General features: G+C 41.2%; 1 protein-coding gene across 1 annotated transcript in view; it reads right to left on the bottom strand.

The window, feature by feature from the left end:
- LOC144773090 (cullin-4A) overlaps positions 1–18,044 on the bottom strand; it is a 468,683-nt gene that overhangs the window by 61,123 nt on the left and 389,516 nt on the right. The window contains exon 18 of the mRNA XM_078657905.1: positions 3,443–3,615. Coding sequence (XP_078514031.1) covers positions 3,443–3,615 — 173 coding nt within the window. The remainder of the gene's footprint in view (positions 1–3,442; positions 3,616–18,044) is intronic.

Genomic DNA, 18,044 nt, shown 5'->3' with positions numbered 1-18,044 from the left:
TATGCGGCGGCGGGAGGACAGGAGGGCAAACAGGACGACCAGCGTCGGAAGAGGGAACCAACAGGAACCAGCAGGTAAAGTTACAAATGCCCCCAGAAGGTTTCAGCGCCACCCGCTCCACCGGGCGTGAGTGCGATTTAAAGCGCCTATGGGCGCGGGAATTGACATGGGCGGCTTCAGCCGCTAAGGAGCCTGGGGGGCGTAGTCCTCCTCTCTGTGGCCGCGGAAGTTGTAGGCGGCAGCGGGAGGACAGGAGGGCAAACAGGACGACCAGCGTCGGAAGAGGGAACCAACAGGAACCAGCAGGTAAAGTTACAAATGCCCCCAGAAGGTTTCAGCGCCACCCGCTCCACCGGGCGTGAGCGCGATTTAAAGCGCCTCCGGGCGCGGGAATTGACGTGGGCGGCTTCAGCCGCTAAGGATCCTGGGGGGCGTAGTCCTCCTCTCTGCGGCCGTGAAAGTTGTATGCGGCGGCGGGAGGACAGGAGGGCAAACAGGACGACCAGCGTCGGAAGAGGGAACCAACAGGAACCAGCAGGTAAAGTTACAAATGCCCCCAGAAGGTTTTAGCGCCACCCGCTCCACCGGGCGTGAGCGCGATTTAAAGCGCCTCCGGGCGCGGGAATTGACGTGGGCGGCTTCAGCCGCTAACGAGCCTGGGGGGCTTAGTCCTCCTCTCTGCGGCTGCAGAAGTTGTATGCGGCGGCGGGAGGACAGGAGGGCAAACAGGACGACAATCGTCGGAAGAGCGTACCAGCAGGTAAAGTTACAAATGCCCCCAGAAGGTTTCAGCGCCACCTGGACACAACAGTAGATGGTAGGAGTATGCAAACCATCTGTATCTACAGCAACAGATGCTAAGAACAAACGTTTTTTCCTGTTTTACGCCACACTCCAGGATGTGTTTTTTTATGGAAAGCTAGGTTTGATCATTGTAGATAAAGCTTTGTGGTAAAAAATAAAACATGGGTGGTAGCAATGGATGGCTTAAGTACCGCCCATGGGACGCCCATTTGATGAAATGTAGCACAAAGCAAAACATAAAGCTACTTGTGCTACAAAAAGGGCACATTTCCATTGCAAAACAATAAAAAAAACATTTTGCACTGTAAAGTAATTTCCCCATCAAGACTTTGTGCCTCTTTGTGGTAGCACAAGTCTTGATAAATTCAACCCTTGTGTTGCACCCCGGCATGGGCCACTTCAATCTAGTCAGGCAAAAGGAATTGTAATGCATTTTACTTCTGAAATGCAGACAATTAAAACAATTAGCCAGTCAGTCAGTCAAACAATCTTTTTTCGTTAAAAAAATGCACAAAAATACATAAAATTACATGTAAAGATGTGGCTGCTAAAAAGGTACGCCTACACAATAATATACTATGTGCTACACAGGGACAATCCATCGCATGAGCAAAGACCCGGGCAACAGGAATCAATATTGTGAAATATAATACATAGAAAATGCTTAACAGGGGAAATTGATCACATGAGCAAAAGGTTTCAGACAAAGTATGGGCAATAGAAATGAATAATGTGGCTTAAATATGAGAATAAATGGCAAGTTTTCCAGACTACCGTTATTGACAAGTCATGATTGACTCCTATTAAATTGACAAATCCGTTCATGACTTAAAGATCTTCTTTCCTCAAAGCAGCATTTGTTAGAGCACAGTGCAGACAATCGAGATCAGTTCACATTTCAGAATACATAGCGTCCTGTCATTTACCCAGCATATTTCTCAGCCTTACTGCAACCGAAATAAATGTATAAATACCTATGCATGCAAATTCAGACTGGAGTAATTGTAAGTGCAACAGGGAAGGCCTGCATTTCCTTATGTTGAAAGGCCTCACTTACGGAATTAAAAGCATTTCTCTAGGTGCTTTTTAAAGCTTACAAATAAGAAGAAACACATTACTGATTGAGAGGATAGGAAAACAGAAAAGGTGGTGCATTGAAGCAAAACCTAACCAAATAAAACCGGTCAGAGATTATGTATTTAACACAAATGAACGTGAAATAGGTTTGTGGGACATTTGAATCTGCAATTTTGTGCCCATTCCGGTGGTTATATACCTTTACCATTAGGTTCTGCTTCCGATATTGATTATTTTGAGAGGACTGAAAAGTGATGCGATGAGGACATTGTTTATATGTGTAGGGTGACAAGAGCTCTATCATGCAGATGGAGAATAATATTTTGCTATACATGAGAGTATTTCATGGCTTTTAAATAGCCGATTAAGTCAACATGCTTCCAAATGATACCACTGAATACGTTTTGTAAGCATTCAACCACATCTTGGATTATACTACAGGGTTAGATCAATAGTGCCCAACGTATGACCAGGAGGATCTAAACCATGACACACTTAAGCTACCTACATACAATACATTCACGTACAATGAAATAAATAAAAATTATAATTAGATCAGACGTTGGCCAAGAGCTTATTGATTTACTACAATTATTTACATAATATACATATATGGGCTTTCAGCTAGTCTTCTTCATCCATTGCTCTGTTACTGTGTCATTCACATTTTTCTTCCGCCATGCACGACAGGCTACAGCATGGGACAAAAGGTCAGCCCACTTCTGCCTTTGGCTAACTTCAGTATGAATGACCGCATTCTGCCCTTTTATAAGGAGCACATCCACGCACATAGTATTCCCTTTATCATGTATGCCAACATTTTATAACTGGCAAGTGGGAGATTTTTTTTTTTTGAGGGGGAGGTAAGAATTGGGGAAGAGTATTTTCCCTATCGACTTATATTGAAGCAGAGCAATGTTAGGTGGGAGACCACTAAAATAAAGACATTTTTAGCGTAAAAAAAGGCAAGTCTCCCGTCTGCATTGGGTCTGCTGGAATGTAGGATTTAGTACCCTAGACTACTAGAGCTCGATGAGGGTCAGGGATCTTCGTCAAACAAAGTTTTGTAAAACTAGAACAAAAAAGTAAATAACACTGACTAAGCCAAAATGAAGGCAACACCAGACCTATTGGTTTTGCCAGTGCTTGTTTATATAGAGCCTATTTTGAAAATCTAGAATGACCAGCTCTGTGTTTGACAAAAATAGTAAGAACAGCATGAGACATCAGCTATCACTGTGCTAGATAAATTCATCACAGTGCACGAAGGCCATGGTGAAACATTATAGACCCATGTTCTGCTAATACTTCTAGAGGAGGATGTTTATGGAGGAGTACGTTCTATGGAAATGGTCAATTAATAATGTTAGTACTGTGGTGGAACATCTGATATTGCATTTTCGAGGTACTTCATGAAAAATAGAATTATGACAGAAACAAGAAAAGATACCTATAGTTCTTACATAGTTTTCATCTGGTAGATTATCGACTGAACAATCTATACATCAGATCGCTCAACACTGACGCAAGGTGAGATGCAAAAGCACTTTGCAATACATACCGTCTCTTTCATCTGAATCTGATTGATCTTGATCCTAAACAACTTATGTTTGAAGTCATTATTAATGACAAACTTGTCCTCATCTTCCACATCTTTGCTTTTTGGAGATTTGACCAATACGCGTGCTTTTCCACAGGCCAGTGACTGCAAAGTTCTCCGTAATTCACCATCCTCTACACACAAAGAAATATGAAGTTGAAGGGTGATCTTAAAATACCATGGCAATTAACTTGTGCATTTTACCAACATAACCTTTCTGTTTACAATTGTATTTTCATGAATTTGATCACCTAATACACCAATAACTGCAAGGTGAATCTAGATGGAGTAAATAAAAAATAATTGTTTACTACGTAAATCTCAGTATCACCACAAAGCATTTGGCTCTGGTATAACCATCAGTATAACTCGGAACTGTGCAATGAAACCAGAACAATTTCAAGTAGACTAAAAATAATCTATGAAGGTTCTGTGGATGGCCACAGCCTGATCACTATTGATTCACAGTTGTCTTGCTAGTAGCAGCCCCCTTCCCTCCCACTTTGTCACAAATGCTTCTCCCCCCTTGGTAGAAGCACTTAAAAATGACTGAAGCCCAGGGGAGCAATTGTCAGTGTGATAATGATAATGTGGATACATAATAATACTGTTACACGTGCTGTACTCCTAACTGCGATCAGACCTACAGGCCAAGATATTCCATGAAGCCAATGGTCCAACAGAAATCCAATGGTACTGAGAAACAATTCATGTTTTCTTTCTCAAGCCAATTCTATTATTTTGGTATTATTTTCAAAGAATCAAGAACAGCAGTACATCCAAGAATACATATTAACTGATTGCACCTATTAACTTGGTACAGATTATGCCATTTTCTCCAGATGTCTCATTTTCCTGCCGAAGGTCAAAAAAATAAGAGCATATTAAATCATAATACACCACATGTTACAATGTTTAACTCAACAGCCCCCAACCACCATATGCCCATTACTACCCATCACAGATCGCAGTCGATCCTCATGACATGCAATGTCCAAGGACTTGACCAGGTAGATGATTCTCTTTACAGTCTATGAGAGGCTTCCAAAAGACCCCGAGTCTGCCTCTCATTTCTCAACTCATAATACAACATTCCCAATGCTACCATTATCCAAAGTGTTTGAACCAATCCATAATTAGAAGAGGACAATTCTTCCAGTTAGTTATACTTTGCTGCCAGTAACGTGTCTCAAGGGCCAGTCGCTGGTTAACATGCCTTCCCGTTCCCAGGGACATACCATAGCAGTATAAAGGATTAAACATTTGGTAAAGGGCATGACGGAGTCCCTTTAGTATGACTCAACAAGTTCTTCCAATATATTAGCAAAACCGGACATAACCACCAAATATGCATTTAAACCGCACTTCCACTCCATTGTCTCCAGCATTCAAGCCTTGGGGTGCATTATCTTTAATATTTATGACGTACATTTTATCTTTTGAACAAAAATGTGCAACATTTATGAAATGACAATAGTTCAATTTATTTTTAATTTGTCAACATAAACATGTATTATTTGGAAAAATGAAACAACGTTCACTATTCTGCACCGAGATATGGTTATGTGACCAAGACAAACTGAAAATGTTCATAGTGCCAGCTTACAACCTTAGCTTCTGAAAAGAGGGAACGCTGGCTTTCACTTATCAGCATCCACTTAATTAAGCACATAGGTGCTAAGCTTCACACCCCAGTGCTCAATTTGTTAACAAATAAAAGCAGGGGCCCAAATGTTTTCTTAGGAGCTGCTGAATACCAAAGCAGCCTAGTTTTGGTTACAGGTCCGGCCTATTTTCCTCTCCCACCCTCAAGTATTCACTCTTGCAGGCTCTTCTATAACCCTGCTTTTATCTGTCACTGTTTTTGGTGAAGTTCTGTTGAAGAAAAATAAGTCTGATCCCTCAAAATGAGTGCCTGTGCCCACTATCTGTATTCAGCTGCACAAAATAAGCACTCTTCACTCTTTTGCGTATGGAAAGGGGATCTGGCCAGACAGGTTAGGATAGCCCTAGACAGATTCCTCTCTAGTGGTATCAGAATAAAATTCGGAATTCGTGACCTAACAAGCGAATGGGCAGCCGTGCACGTATAAACTTTATCAATGTGATGTCTCCAAAGCTGGCAATGGTCTGTGGCTTGGCCGCTCCTTTAAATATAAAAACAAAACGAATGCCACGCAGGGGCTCTTGCATCCTTGAAGATGATTCTGTCTTGTCTTAATGAATGGAAAAATTACCAGCTTTAGCTTCCAACAAAGAAAAAACATGACAAAACCAAGTTCATGCACATTTCACTTTGCGTTTCTTTTTCTAATCTGTCGAAAACAAATCTGAAACACTCAACTTCAATTCAGAAAATGTTAACTTATAAGGCAGAATCCAAATCATCCTTTATTGCCCCTCTCTCGACCTCTTCCAAAGGGATCAATTGCGGTCTACCTCGGAGCTGCAACTTCTTACATAAAAACATTTCAAAACCAAAGGAAATCTCTCTGAATCCACTCTCCTCTATCTGCACACACTCTTTATCACCTACTCACTTTTTGTGTTATATCTGTGCCTACTTTGCCTGAGCCAATGTGCTGCACGCATAGCTAGAAATAGAACACCAGTTTTACTTTAGTAACTCCATTTCAGTTTTGTATTTTTAGAACGTTTAAAAAGTTTCAAAATTAAGATTCGGCTCAAATATTTTTGGGAACTGCCACCATTTTTAGCCATTTCATTATCTTTGTAACTTGTCTTCTTCCAATAATTTATTACCCCGTCCTTTCAGAGCTACTTTTTTCTTTTACTTTCAGTACTTTACAAGAGTGCATCTGTTTGTAGATCATCTCCTCACCCACCGTCCTGCTTCACGTTGTTGGTTGCGCCGTACCTCCTGCCCCCGCGATGCTGCTTGGCCCGCCCGCGTTATTGCTTGCCACGTTCCTCCCATCCTGCATTGTTGGTTCCCCTGCCTTCTCCCGCATTGCTTGTCCCATCCCCCCCAACATTACTGCTTGCCCCGACTCACGTTGTTGATTACCCTGTCCCTCCTGCCCCCTCTCGTATTGTTGCTTGCCCCGTTTTCTAGTCCTGCATTGTTTATTTCCCCATCCCACTGGCCCCCTCAAGTGTTATTGCTTACTCCAAACCCCTCGCACACCTGCCATGTCCCTTCCAGCTATGTGCTTGCCCCTCCAATGTTGCTTGCTCCATCCCCCTCTTGCCAGAAAAAACAGCACTGACAAAGCCAACAGGTCTCACCTACGTGATCTATTAGCTTTGTCAATGTTTTAGCCATGTTGCACAGCAGCTGAGCACCATGGCTGAGTATTGGGGGGAAAGCAACATGGCAAAAAACATTGACAAAGCCATTAGCTCGCATAAGTAAGACCTATTGGCATTGCCAATGCTTATTATTTTAGCATTAGCTTAACAACGATTTTTAAGCAGCTAGAACAAAATAAAACATTTGTCAGCTGTATCAAACACTGAACTTTGGTCTGACACACTTCCTGAAAACAACTGGGTAATCTTTCTGTTTCTTTCACTTAATGCACATATATGGGCGTGTATGGCCCCGGTCAGGTCAGCTCCATTTCTTTATTCAATTATAGGCAGGAGTGACAAGACTGGTCCCTGTGAGTTTATTCCCGCAGAAACACGTATGGCTGAGTATAGAACATTCTAGCTGTATTACAACTGTTGGGACGGCCTATGCAAGCAGGCTGGCAACCTGTAGCTGTATACATGCTCTGAATGGCTAATGAGCAGGACAATATTAGGGGTAGTTCAGCTGGAGATGGGGGCATAATCATAAAAAACACCATAACTATGAATACCAAACGAATCAATGAAAACATGAATATTTGTTTTGTGTTCTAAAAAATAATGAATGCTGAAGAGATCTAAAAAATTGTATATATTTTTTTAAGTAGAGGCAGTTGTGAGGTATAGTTAACTTGAGTGTTCCAGCCATTATAGTGACATATCTCATCCCAAGGACAGAAGAGCTACTCAAAGACAAACATTTAGTTTGAACCCTACTGACGAGGCTGCACTGATTAGACGAAGAAGGAAGTAATGCATTAAAAAACGGAAAGCGTTCTTACTTCAGTCACAAATGAGTTTGATAAATGCAATGAGTAATCGAATGATGCGAAGTACTCTGTAATTGACTCGATCACTATCACTGGCATTGACCTGTGTGGGTTTTCCTAGTTCGGTAAATGTGTAGATCATAGCCTCCATACGCCAGGTACAACCATCAGTGATTTTCCCCGACAGAGGTTTTGTGCTAATCAAAATATAATGACTTTCAACATGGAGTTAGGTAATATGTCCCAAGAGGTGGCAGAGTGCTGAGTTTGAAGAAAATGTCCATTCGAGATAGTGGACAATCTTTTGTACTTTTTGAGTTATCAACATCAGATCTTTTCACCTGACAGAATGTTGCAATAACATGTTTACCCTTTCCATAAAGGTCCAAGAATGGACTTTTATTGCAAGCTGTACCTACGGCATAAGCGCACATGCATCAATGTTACCAATACGCCGATCGCGGTATACAGGAGTTAATGAAGTGGGGGTGGAGCACACATACTCAGTTCAGAGTCCCAGATGCAATGTCTTGATTAGGTCTGTCAACTCCTAGGTGGAGTGCGAGCCATGTGAAGATGAAGCGGGTGACATGTACCTGTTACTCCATCTGCATGAACAGGCGCTGGAGAGAAAACTGGACCATGATGCTATGGTACCGAGAGCTGCTGCATTGGGGACTCATGAGCCAGACCCACCCACCCGACTCAGCATGTAAAGAAGCGCTGCAGATGACAGCACTATTCATGATATTCGTTGCCCTCACTTAAGGAGGTATCATATCAGCTATCAGTAAGGGGGTGTTTCTGAACCTTTTCTCTTAGTCAAATTGGGCTTCCCCAACAACACGTGCCCTCGGGGTATTTAAAAAAAAAAAAAAGGTCTTCTCTCATTCCCCCGATATAGACATTTCCCTCCTCAACCACTCCCTTAGCCAAGGTATGGTACCAAACACCATCAAAGAGGCTATAGTGGGTCCGCTCCAAAAGAAAATTGGGCGTGGACCCATTGAAGAACTATCAGCCAATCTCCCTGTAAGCGTTCTTGGCCAAAGTACTGGAGGCTCATGTTGCAAGTCACCTCTGCTCCTTTTTAGAGGATTCTAATTTACTTGACCCCCATCAGGCAGGATTTCGGCCAGCTCATTCGACTGAGGCAGTCATTCTCTCAGTCATAGCTGAAAGGCGGGAAGATGCTGTCAAAGGCGATACCCAGGTGTCGGTCCAGCTTGATCTGTCTGCGGCCTTCGAAACAGTCGACCATGATCTCTTGATCGGCCATGTCGGGCTCAGGCCTACAGAACTTAGCCTTAGCCTGGTTTGCTTCCTTTTTAAAGGACCGTTCTCAATCTGTATGGCTATCCCCCTTCAATTCTCCCAAGGTCCGTTTAACCTGTAAAGTACCACAAGGATCTTCCTTGTCACCCCATCTTTTTAATCTGCATATTTGTCCGCTGGTGCACTCCTCAAAAGAGATGCAAGTCAGAGTGCACAACTTTATGGACGATCTGCAGCTGTTGTTTAACATTGACCAGTCGGTCACGTCATCCTGCTTTGTACAACTACAAAAATGAAGATTAGAAAATTCCTCCATCTGATGACTTGTTCCAGGTCATTTTGGCTTTTGTAATTTCTAGATTAGACTATGCCAACCAATGCCCCCCTAAAGGTCTGAACCATAGTAATCAGGCTGCCAGGCTTATTTTTTAAGAGCCTAGGCACTGCCCCTTGTTGAGAAAGTTTCATAGGCTTCCGGTGGAACATCGTTCTATTTTTAAAACTGGCTTTATTATTTTTAATTCTCTTCATGGCAAAAGTCTTGCTTTCATATAAAGAATCAAAAAATATTCCCTTAATCGCAACTTACGGTCCTCTCATAAGAACCTCCTTAAAACCCCCTCCTTTAAAAAGAAAAAAGAAGAGATTGGGAGGTTCCAGATTTCCAGTTTTTGCCCCACGCATCTGGAATGCCCCCCCCCAGAATTGAGATCTACACCCAACTATATGAGCTTCCAGAAACTCTAAGTCTTGGCTCTTTAGACATGTGTAAGACTAAGTTCTTGCTTGGTACCTAGTGGCAAGAAACCTGACCGGTGATAGAGTGCTATATAAATCCTTGTAACATAACATATCAATGAGGTCTACTTGCCAGATATATTAGATGACGGGTGTGTCAGCGACTAATTGACGTGCATCCACTGTGTGCTTTTGCTCACACAGCGATTATCTTTACTGCCATTATGAGTTGATGAAATAACATTTTGCTTGGGTAAGTGGTGGTGATATGCTTTCAGAAGAGGAAGGGGAAAAACTGATTAAAAGAGGAAGAAAGGAAAGTCTATATGAAGGTAGATCTAGAAAGTGCACTTCAGTGCCTGCAAGCCAAAGTGTGATTGGTGGAGGATGAATGTCAAGGAGCGAACGTAACCAGGCACTGAACCGGGAGCACTCAAAATCAGTGATGCGGCTGCCACTCATTCAGCTGCTGCAACGTGTTATTGGGGCTGCAAACCTGCTCCCTTTATTCAGCAAGCTTGCTGTTCCGGCTAATCACTCAGAGATGGCGCATTTGAATTGGATGCTTAATTACTTCAACGCTATGGGAGAACCCGTTTACTCCATGATCCACCCACTACTTCAATATATCTTCAAGTTGTTTAAAAAACTCTAGAATACTGGTGATGACATTGATTATGATGATGCAGTGGCTGCTTTAGATGCTTATTTTAATCCACAGCTCAACCAGGGTTATGGACAGATTATGCCAAGACAAGCAAAGCAAAACAAGGGCAAACTAATCAATAACTTCTATGCTGCATTGCAAGAACTCGTCAGCAAGTGTACCGATGGTGAGAGTGCAAATTATACAAGGTTGTCATGTGTTTTGTATAATACTTTGTGAAATGTGAACCGAAAATCACACTCGGTACCATGCTGACGCAATAAAGAGCTCACAATCCAAAGTGAAATCTGAACAGAGTCGGTGTTCGCAAAAATGGTCATCGTATCGGGACAAAAAGATTTAAAAATAATTAAAACAGAGCATATTGAAGGTATGGGTAGGACCACCAGTTAGGCTAGATCCAAAGAAACTAAAAACCCTCAAGATTCGGCCACATGTTGGTACTATGAGACAGAACATCAACTGGCAGCCAGATGTCCCAGGTCAAGGGAAGGTGTGACTGAACTGCAATAAGGCCAGTCACTTTGCCAGCGTATGTTTGCGACGATGATGAGGAAGAGGTCTGCCGACTTTCTGAAAGCCAACAAAATTATTTAGAGATAACTCAACAACCAATTTGACTAGGTCAGACCCTCAGGAATAAATGCCCAAAGCGAACAATCAAAAGGCGCTGAGAAAGAAAAAAGTAAACTTACCTCTAACTGCAGTTCTCCAGCATTGGCATCATTCGTAGAGTCATATGCTTGAATAAGTCTCTATTGTAAAGGTGGTAGTACCACAGTAATCTTACAATAGCAGTTCCAAGGCTTTGATCCAGAGGCACTTTAGTAGCACACTCGTCTCATTGGGAAAAGCCCTGAAATCTGAAAAGTGAAAGTGCTTTGAACTCTACCTTTCCAAGAAGCCATCTTAACTCGGATTTCCAGCACGAATGTGATGAGAGCAAATGTCTGAAGGCGAACCTCTGTCTGGGGAGGAACGAGGGCTGCATGTGAATCTTTGAAAGACACCCAACCCTAGAAAACTAGTTACAGAAAAGTAAAAGTTTTCTTCTCCGGCATTGCAGCTTTTATAGATTCACAAACTTGAATCAGAATTACAAACAGTACAGTAAATTAACACATCAACATTGTGGAAAGTGGAATAATGATAGAATGGCTCACCATATTTGAAAAGATGGTGAAGACCTGCTTGGACCACTGCTGCATCTGTCTGCTACAGCATCAAGACAGTAGAACTGAGTGAAGATGTGTCGCCTTCTTTGTGTAGCTGCACAACAGATGTCTACAAGGGGTACCTTGCATAGAGAGCTGTTGAAGTGCAATAATTCTTGTGGAATGCGCTGTGACTTTCCTCACAAGTGAATGCCCCATGTTTGAGTGGCAGTAGGTAATTGCTACAGCTACCGATTTAGATGTTCTCATTTACACAATGAATAACATTTTCATGCATTAAAAAAAGCTACCAGCAACTGATGGCACGAACTTCAGAATTGACTCTTTCAAGTTTCTACTCCCCCCCCCCCCACCCCACACGAGGACCTGCCTAGAGAATCCGTTCACCCGCCTGTTCTTTAAATCTAGAGCTTGGGAATATGGCCCACCTGCCCAAATGATGATAAATAAACATAGTCATATACTAGACGCCTGTTGAAAAGACCATCAAATTTCACTTTGATACTAAAAAACAATGTGGATTTTGTATCCTCAGCAAAAATGCGGTCGACAACAGGAAACCGAACATGGATGGGAATGATGAGGATTTCAGACTTGTTAAAACAGAAGGAGAAGCTTCAACAGAATGGGCTACAGAACTCTATTAGAAACCTCACAGATAAATATGGCAAACATCATCCGGCTCAAATACATTGTACACTGAAAAAGTGAAATTTGTTTTGATGCCTTTTTTCACATCAAGAGCTGAATATGCTTTTTTCGAGATTTCAGTGGTCTCAATATTAACAACAAGCATTTGCAATGCAATAGGTCTCGCATTAGGAAAGTTTGAGCTATTGGTATTGTAAATGACAAATATTTTATTTATGTGTTGGTTTTGAAAATAGCTAAATTAATAGCTTTGTCATTTACAATGCCAATAGTTTTAACTTTCGCAAATGTGACACCTATAGCATTTGTAATGCAATATGTTACGTGACTTAGATGTATTGATATTATGAATAACAATGGCTTTTATTAAAAAAAATAATAATACTTAAATAAAAGTTATTGTAATTTATAATGGCAATAGCTTAAACTTTTGAAAATAACTTTTGTGAAGATTATATTCAGTGTACTTTATTGTGACGAAAATCCAAGAACAGAAGTGAAATATTAACATCTTTTTGTGACATTTGTAATAAAGCTTGAAACATTCAGAGAACATATTTGAACCAGTTATTGTTGAATGGTTGCACAGATTGATGTTGTGGTGGCGACGAGTGATGCTGTGGCGTTCAGCGATGCTGTGGTAGCGCATAGTGATATTGTGGTGCCCCTGAGTGATGCTGTGGTGGTGCTGTGGTCATGCGATAGATATAGTGAGTGCGATAGATAGATAGATAGATAGTTAGATAGATAGAGGGAGGGCGATAGATAGAGGGAGGGCGATAGAGGGAGGGCGATAGATAGAGGGAGGGAGATAGATATAGTGAGGGCGATAGATAGATCGAGTGAGGGCGATAGATAGACAGATAGATAGAGTGAGGGCGATAGACAGATAGAGTGAGGGCGATAGATAGATAGACTGAGGGCGATAGATATATAGATAGAGTGACGGTAATAGAGTGAGGGCAATAGATACAGTGAGGGCAATAGATAGAGTGAGGGCAATAGATAGTGAGGGCGATAGATAGAGTGAGGGCGATAGATAGATAGATTGATAGAGTGAGGGGCAATAGATAGAGTGAGGCGATAGATAGAGTGAGGGCGATAGAGAGAGAGATAGAGAGGTAGAGAGAGATAGATAGGGAGAGAGGTAGAGATAGATAGGTAGAGAGAGAGGTAGAGAGAGGTAGAGAGATGTAGAGAGATGTAGAGAGAGAGGTAGAGAGAGGTAGAGCTAGAGAGGTCGAGAGAGAGAGGTAGAGAGGTAGCGCGAGAGAGGTCGAGAGAGAGGTAGCGAGAGAGAGAGAGGTAACGAGAGAGAGAGAGGTAACGAGAGAGAGAGAGGTAACGAGAGAGAGAGAGGTAGAGAGGTAGGTAGAGAGAGAGAGAGAGAGGTAGAGAGGTAGAAAGATGTTTATGTTCAAACACTGCTATCTGTAGCTTTTTCGTTCCTTGTCAGTCGAAATTCAAGCCCTGTTAAGTTAAAGCTTTGTCCCAAGCTTTCGTTTGAGGTAGTGCACCGAGCTTCCAGCACCTATTGTGACTTTGGTGCTATATAAGCAGGGTAGTAAGATATGAGCCTTTTGGTATGCATACTCACTCACAAACATTGCCGAAATCAGCACATAGAGCAGTTGGCATCCTTACCATGCATTTTTTCCAGCGCTGACAATAACAGGCTCATAGTTGTTAACCATGAGTATATGGTCAGCAAACATTTTTCGAGAAAAAGCATTGTACTGAAGGACCTTATTGTAAGTAAGCGGCTCTACAAGTCGAGGTAAGTAGATAATAATTAATTTTATTAGAATTAAAGAGAGAAGTCAAGGTCTTCCTGCCTCAGCAACCGCCCCATCGGAATGGTAGGAATCTGGAATCAAGTTGATGTAATGCATGATTCCATATTCCACACTCCTCAGCTCGAGGCAGAATTAAAGGCACATACAACATATCTCCTTTTCTTAATGGATTAAAGAAACAAACTAAAAAAGGAAAACAGAATACAATAATGCTGGATAAGTAAATGCAATGACTGCAATGAAAACTTGTTAAACAAGGAAGCATTAAATAAAATAGCAATAATCATGAAAACTTTGAACACATTTACACAAGAATATGAAGAATTAAAATTAACATTCTACAGTTAAATTATGTAAGAACAAGAGAAAAGGACTAATACATGATAAAATCGTCATACTTCTTTGGAGCATTGTGCTGTCTTGTAGAGTGTAGATCTTTTTGTACAGATTTATTTACTTGCACAAGCTCACCAGGAATGATTTTGGAATTAACAACAACCTTGGAACTGGAAGTGTCCTTACCAGAAGCCAATTCCTCAGAAGCAGCAGCACCACTACTCCTTTTCGAAAACAAAGCAATTCTTCTGAAAATCCAATTTTGACCATTTTCTAAAACCACATGCCACCTATGTACTTCTTTAACTTTAAGAGGTTCCGAAAACGTATTTATTCCAAACTCTTTCCTACCCAATTTGAACTTGACATAGTCACCAACATCAACTCTACCCACCTTACCTTTGAAACTATTACTAGAATTTACAGATTTATTATTTGAACTCTTAACATCTTGAAATCTGTCTTCAAACAACCACTTAGGGACCATCTTGGTCTTGGGAACCCTACCACGCATGCGCTCAAATGGGACTTCATTGGTGACACTATGAACTGTTGTATTATAAGACCAAACAGCTTCTTCCATAGCACTACGAACATTATGCTGACCTTGCACAGCTAATTGAATAACGCCTTTGACTAACCTATTCATGCGTTCCACAATACCGTTACCCTGCGGATTGTATAAAGAGGTATACATATGTTTGACGCCATGATTGGATAAGAACGTCCGCATAGAAGAAGAGGTCAGCTGTGTACCATTATCTGTCACTAAGATACCAGGAAAACTTTCTTTCATAAAAATGGATTTGAGTTGAACAATTACACTTTCAGTAGTTATATTCTTCATGAACTCGACACATAACCATCGTGAACATACATCCACTAAAACCATTGCAAAACGACATTCACCAGATAAGTAGTCCATAGGACCAATAAAATCCAAACATACTTTGCTCCATGGTAAATCTTCACTACAAGCAATAGACCCTAAAGGACGTGAATCGATTTTTAATCTCTTCTCACTCTCCTTGCACAATGAGCAGTCTTCAACCCATCGCCTCATATCGTCATCTAAACCAGGCCACCAGAAATTGGCCTTCAAACGTTTGTTAGTCATACTCTGACCAAGGTGACCTTCGTGTGCCAAAGAAAAAAGTTTTCTTTTTAGTGATTGCGGAGGTACAAATCGTTCACCTCTCAATACAAAGTCATCAGAACTACCCAAACTAAGTTCTTCCTGTAATTTCACAAAGCTCCGTAAAGAAGGTTTTACGTCACCTTCTCGTTTCCACCCAAGACGAATAGCATTGATCAATTCAGCAAAGTCAGGGTCTGCTACAACAGCCTGATGCCACTCTTCTCTAGAAATGGAGTTAAAACAATATGAACAAGCATCATCAAAGTCAGCAACCAAACAAACAGTCTCATCATTGAAATCAAGGCATTCTTCAGATTCAATAGGTAGGCGTGACAAGCAATCTGCTTGTACATTTTTCCACCCAGAGATATGCTGCAATGAAAAATCATATTCTTGTAATTTTGCAGCAAATCTCATAAGACGAAAAGAACCATTATTGGCACCACCAGGTGATAGGATCTTAATAAGTGGTTTATGGTCTGTTCTCACCGAAAAATGTGTGCCCCACACATAGGTGCGAAAGTGAGAGACTCCCCAAACAGCAGCTAACGCCTCACGTTCTATTACTGCATAATTGCGTTCAGAGGCACTAAGAGTCCGTGACACGAATGCTACAGTTCTCTCTATACCATTTTTCTTTTGAGATAGGATGGCACCAATACCATGAGCACTGGCGTCAACAGTTACAAAGGTGTCTCACAAGGTTCAAATGTAGAGAGAATGCCTGCGTTGATGATTTCAAATTAAATTTTTTCAAAAGCATCAGATTGTTGTGGACCCCACTCAAATTGTACCCCTTTCCTAAGAAGTAGTCTTAACGCTTCAGTTTTATGGGCAAAATTAGAAACAAACTTGGAGTAATACTCCACCAATCCTAAAAAGGATTTAAATTGGTCCTTATTTAAGGGAAGGGGAGCACATCTAATAGCCTTTAATAAATCTTCTTTTGGTTTCACACCAGAATGGGAAATGGTATATCCTAAATAGTCTATTTCTGTTAACAAAAACGGACATTTATCTTTTCTAAGGGTGAGACCAGCATTTGAAAACACATGTAGGACTTTGGCTAAGTTATTATTGTGCTCTGATTCATCAATCCCCGTAATTAAAACATCGTCTTGAAAAAAATGAACATGTTTCAAGTCTTTTAACAAAGAATGCATCATGCGTTGGAACACGCTGGCTGCAGAGGCCAGCCCAAATGGTAACCTTTTAAATTGGAACACTCCCTCTACGGTGATAAAAGCAGTAAGTTCCCTGGACTTGGGGGTGTAAAACAACCTGATGATAAGCTGAACGGAGATCAAGCTTGCTAAAAAACTTTGCCTTGTCCATTAGAAGAACCATTTCAGAAATGTTAGGGAGAGGGAATTTATCCACGATAATATTTTGATTGAGGGACCTAAGGTCCACACAAAAACGAAGTTTACCATCTTTTTTTTTTTTTGCATTTCAACGAAAGTTCCCTTAAACGTGTGACCATTTGATCCACAGATTCTTTGTCTTTTTGCGGCATAGTATAAAATTTATGTCTTTGCATGACAATGTTGACTTTTTTCCCAAAGTATTTTTCAAGTCTCATTTTTGCTTCTACATATGGATTGTCAACAAGTTCACCATCTGCACCACGTAATTCTGGTAAGAATTTAAAAGCATGTTGGCCTCCTTTACCAAGAGAGTTTAATAAAATTGTTTTTTTGCGTGTCAAAGGAAATCTAAGTCCATCGATGGCTTCCAAATAATTTTCGAATACGCCTATCCATTCTTCCCATTCAAGGGTAGGTGTATCTCCATCAACTAGAAACGGAGGAGGCGGTGCAATAGTAGAATTCGCTGTAGTAGCCATTTTATTGTAGATGTGTAAGTATCGTATGCGGAATTAAGCTGAGGCAGGATAATTTTTATTTTATTGAAATGGTGATAATAGTACAGCAAAGTCTTGTAAAATTTTAATAAAATTTAGTCACTGTAAGCAACCAGTGCGTAAATTATTGAAGCTGTATTTAAATTCATTTAAGTACATGTGTTGAAGTAGAAAAGAGACAAAATTGATGGCAGTGGTAGCGTTAAGCACGATTCGTCGCGCAAAAACGTTACATGATTGGCAAGACTTGGTTGGCAAAAATGAAGGAAAATGGCCGCTGTGCGTGGAAGCGTGATGACGTTAAATCAACATGCGTGTAGGCGCGAGTAAGGTTGTGCGCGCGTATGGAAGACTGATTGCAGAGTCTCGCGGTCATCTGATTTGAAATGCGCACTAAAGAGTCTCGCGGCAGTGCCTCGCGGTCAGCGCTTCATAATAATGTTTCGTAAAATCACCATAAAGTTAAAATAACTCTCGGAGGTTACCTGGGATAGTCAGGATGGTGGTTGATACTCACGAAGGTATCTGGAATGAATTTTTGAAAGTATCGTTGAAAATTGTAAACTACTGAAGGAGTTTCAGTCGGGTCCCGTTTCAGGTGCGGAAAGACGCGATGGCAAAACAGGTTTGTTGAACAGGATCGTCGCCAAATATTGTAAGTAAGCGGCTCTACAAGTCGAGGTAAGTAGATAATAATGAATTTTATTAGAATTAAAGAGAGAAGTCAAGGTCTTCCTGCCTCAGCAACCGCCCCATCGGAATGGTAGGAATCTGGAATCAAGTTGATGTAATGCATGATTCCATATTCCACACTCCTCAGCTCGAGGCAGAATTAAAG

This window comes from Lissotriton helveticus, chromosome 8 (genome assembly GCF_964261635.1).
Source record: "Lissotriton helveticus chromosome 8, aLisHel1.1, whole genome shotgun sequence".
Lineage (NCBI taxonomy): Eukaryota > Metazoa > Chordata > Amphibia > Caudata > Salamandridae > Lissotriton > Lissotriton helveticus.
This window is presented reverse-complemented; position numbering and strand designations above follow the sequence as displayed.